The 4,278-nt window shown below is 44.0% G+C and overlaps 1 protein-coding gene across 1 annotated transcript in view; it reads right to left on the bottom strand.

Moving 5' to 3' along the window:
- LOC131613645 (uncharacterized) overlaps positions 1-3,577 on the bottom strand; it is a 17,089-nt gene extending 13,512 nt beyond the window's left edge. Inside the window, exons 1-2 of the mRNA XM_058885295.1 lie at positions 3,394-3,577; positions 2,233-3,249 (exon numbers count right to left, since the gene is read on the bottom strand). Coding sequence (XP_058741278.1) covers positions 2,233-3,249; positions 3,394-3,577 — 1,201 coding nt within the window. The remainder of the gene's footprint in view (positions 1-2,232; positions 3,250-3,393) is intronic.
- Positions 3,578-4,278: the final 701 nt, after the last annotated feature.

Here is a 4,278-nt window from a genome sequence, read left to right as displayed (position 1 = left end):
ACATCGAGCATTAACATCATAACCGGGAGGGAGAGGACTAGGTGGAGGTCCAAGTTCACGGAGTTGTACCAATTGACCAGCAAGCAACTGAGGGAGAAGCTGAGCATATGACATCGGAACCGGATCGATACGCCTATCTTGGAATCTTGTTCTTTGCGGGCCCCTTTGACCTTGAGGCCTAGGGTTCTGTTGACGATTCTGAGGAGCAGCAGCTTGTTGTTGTGGTACGAAAGGCTGTTGAGGTGCCATCCATGGTTGTGGAAGAGCAGCAGCATATGCTTGAGGGACATACGGACCAGGAACAACATAAGGCATCGGATAATAAGGAGGTGGAACAGCAGAATATGCAGGAGCTCGGCTTTGGTCAACAGAAGCGGTGCTAGTCTCACCTTCCTTCTTCTTCACAAACCCAGAATACGACTTTTTACCATTACCACCTGAGGTGCTAGGATTAGTAACACCTTGAATGGTACCGGCTTTGACACAATTCTCAACCCTCTCACCAATGATGACCACATCCGAAAAGGAAGGAGAAGTATTACTAACCATGTGTTGAAGATACGGCCCTTTCAGAGTCCCCATAAACAGATCAATCAACTCTCGGTCCAATAAAGGAGGTTGGACTCGAGCAGCAAGTTCACGCCACCTCTGGGCGTATTCCTTAAAAGACTCTTCAGATTTCTGTGACATATTTTGCAGCTGGGCACGGCTAGGAGCCATAGCAGTATTGTAGTGGTATTGTTTCAGGAAGGCATCAACAAGTTCTCCCCAAGTACTGACATTAGACCTCTCGAGTTTCATATACCACTCCAACGGGGCTCCAGTGAGACTATCCTGGAAGAAGTGCATAAGCAGAGGTTCGTTCTCAGCGTGAGCGGCCATCTTACGGCAGTAGGAACGAATGTGAGTCTCTGGGCAGGTAACTCCCTTGTACTTATCAAAATCTGGCACCTTGAACTTCGGGGGAATAACAATCCCAGGTACCAAGCACATAGCAGCAGTGTTAAAACTCGAAGTTTTAGCGACCTCAACAGCCTTAAGGCGTTCTTCAAGAGCTTGGTACATCTTAGCAGTCTCGGTCAACTCAGCAGTGAGATCATGTTCAAGATCAATAACCTCATGGTGGTCGTCCACCACTTTAAGTGTCTCATTAATAGGAGTCTCTTTAGTTTTCACCCCTCCGTCAGCAGAATTGGTAGGAGTATCTTTGACCAAACTAGCGACACTCTTTCTGAGTTCATCCTGTCCTTGAACAACGGCATGGAGAGTCTCCATAAGTTGGGCCATTCTCTCCCCCATAACATCCATATCCCTACGGAGGGCAGCTTGGTTCTGCTCAAATTGATCCATGAGTCTCTCGTTGCTCCGGGTACGGTAAGGATGTAAGAAAGTCAGCTTCGTCGTCGGAAAAGAAATCTGTTGCTGAAAGGGACCCCAATTAGTTTCTTGTACAATAACCTGAAAAATGCAATGTGATAATGTGAATGTATGAGTGCATGTGTGCGTATGACGTGATGTGCCATTTTCAGAGTATCCAAGATTTAATATTGATCCAGAATAGCTAACAATGTGACAAAAGATAAGTGTCAAGAGAAACTAGTTCTTTTTATTCATAACAAGAATTTTAAACTTGGGCAAGCCATACATTGACAAGATAGTTCAGCAAGGGAAATAAAAGACCCCATCCAACAAGTCTGGTGGTGGTCGAAACATACAGACTCAAACATCAATCCATCTGAATATAAAACAGAGGTCCTCCTTGTCTGAAGTGCTCGTCGCTACACTTCTTAGTTTCATCAAACAGCTTCTTGGTTGCTTCTCGATCTCTTCCTTTAAGAAGGCTTTGGATCACCTCATCTTTGCGAAACAAATGCCCATCCAGCTTCTTGCAGCACTCCCTGAGTTCGTCACATCCTTTGCATTCTGGGAGATAATCCTTCTCAGATATGTCCTCCATCATTCGATCTCTGAGCTTGGCATTTTCTTCTGTTAGTCGAGTATTACGGAGGTGACTTCCTTTCAGTTGAGTCTCAATTGCCATTCTTTTAGTGGTCTCTTCTTCCAGTTTCTTTTTCAGATTCTTCACTTCAACTCTAGCATCCCTTTCTATCTTGAGCTTATAAGCTTTCAAGTCTTCTCGGTACTCTCGCTTGAGTTTCTCTTCTGCCTCTTTCATGGCCCTTTTTAGGATCTTCTGGTGATCCTCGACAATAACAATAGTATCTCTTTCACCTTTTTCCGTTCTAGCCCTCTTTTGAACTCTGGAAGATCCTCCCTTCAGCATTTTGGCTTCGTATGTCAACTCAACTCTTTTCTGATCCACAAGACAATGTTTCGGTTGCGCATCTGACTTCTTTTCGTGCAATTGGGTGCACTCCAAATCTACCTGGGTACGATTCTCAGCAGGCATAGTGGCAATTGGAATCTTAGGTGGTTGCTCGTACAACGGGTTAACCTTCGGGAAAGGCAACAAGCGATCTTTAACTCTATTTTCAACCCAATCCGTGTAGGCTTGTTTGGCAACGGCATTCTTCCCACCTAGAGAAATCTGATCACTTGTATGGATGTCATTCCAGGCACTCATCACTTTTTCTAAACCTTTTAGATCGGTTCCCTTCTCAAAGCAAACGGATTCAAATATTTCTTTGTCTAAAGGCTTGTTTTCAAGTGCAAAACCCAATTGACGCAGCGCTAGCTTAGGATTATAATTGATAACACCTTTTGTTCCTATGAGGGGAACATTGTCAAAAGTACCACAGCTAGTTATAACTTTCTCTACGTCCATCCCAGTAGGACACCAGACAATGTCATTTCCAGTAAGCCCCATGATCCTTTGATGCCATTTCTGAGTAGAAGTAACGAAAGGGCCACTTGTAGGTAGGTGGGACTTAAACCAGGTGTACAACAACGGCAAACAATTTCTTATGGCTCCTCCTTTCCCATATCGAGAGTGAACAGAATAGTACGTATCGGCTAGCAAAGTAGGGATCGGATTCTTCTCCACAAAAAGACATATAGCAGCCAGATCAACGAACTTGTGAATGTTAGGGAACATCACGATCCCATAAATCAAAACGGCCAGAAGGGCGTTGAAGGCCTCCCACATCTTTTTGCTAGCCAACTCTTGGGCCTTCTCAACCAAGAAACTCATATAGAAACCCTGAGTGCTACCATTCTTCTTCCAATTCCCAAGAACGTCTTCTATGCTCAAATAAAGAGCGTTGGCAATGTTGTTCAAATCAGGTTTCTCTGGGACACACACGAAAGGAACCTTGTGTTGAATCTTGATATTGAGAAAGTGAGAGTACTCCTCGAGAGTGGGAGCCAACTGATAGCCTGAGAAGGTGAAACAACGCAAGTCAGGATCATAGAACTGGAGAAGAGTAGATAAACCCCATTCGTCGACGTGTGAGTCCAAAAGAGTCAAGATGTTTCCATAATTCTCAGTGAACACAGTTTTATTATGACCAGTGATCAATCCACCCAATTGCCCCAACTGAATCAAGCCTTCGCGATGGAAACTGTAAGTGTGAGTACGCCTTGTAGCTTCTCTGGTAGCGGTCACGTTGTTAGCCATCCTGGGTGAAAAGTAATAACCTCGGATACCCTGAAAAATGGCATGCATATGAGAAATAATACTATTTTCTTTTTTTCTTTTTTTCTTTTTTATTACATCTTTTCTTTTTCTTTTTTTTTTGAAAATAAATATGCCATGATGAAAATGATGCAATGGAGGTTCCCCCAATATGAGAGAGTTGTTGTGTCGTCTTTGAGCAGAATCACATGTCATAAGGTCAAAGGTTCGGCATAGGTGCCACACAGCCATAAGAACAATAGTCACCAACGGTACCTGTCATGTATATCCCTCCCCACTCACAGGTGAACCTAGACACGGACAAGTGGTCCCTAATGGTCGCCAGGAATTTCGAACAAACAATGAGAGCGCCTGCCTACGGCCATAAGCATGCCGGACAGAGATCGCCCCACCGAGTTCTCTCCTGGTTGTGGTATGTTATGCCAACTCTACGTGCCAAGCGCCACGAGAGCCAACATAACTATCCACGCTAAACTAAGTGTATGCTCGGTCTGGGTAATGGACCTTTTACCTCATAGAACATCCCACCCAACCTGCAAAACAGAACAGAAGACCCCAAGGAACACAGAATATAATCCATATGCATGATGTGCAAACAGAAATAAACATGATATGCAAGCAGAAAAATAAACATGCAAACATATATACAAGGCATAGACATAAAAACAAATAAACACCCAGTA

Source organism: Vicia villosa, linkage group LG6 (assembly GCF_029867415.1).
Source record: "Vicia villosa cultivar HV-30 ecotype Madison, WI linkage group LG6, Vvil1.0, whole genome shotgun sequence".
Lineage (NCBI taxonomy): Eukaryota > Viridiplantae > Streptophyta > Magnoliopsida > Fabales > Fabaceae > Vicia > Vicia villosa.
Note: the sequence above shows the minus strand (reverse complement) of the source record. Positions and strands in the feature narration are given on the sequence as shown.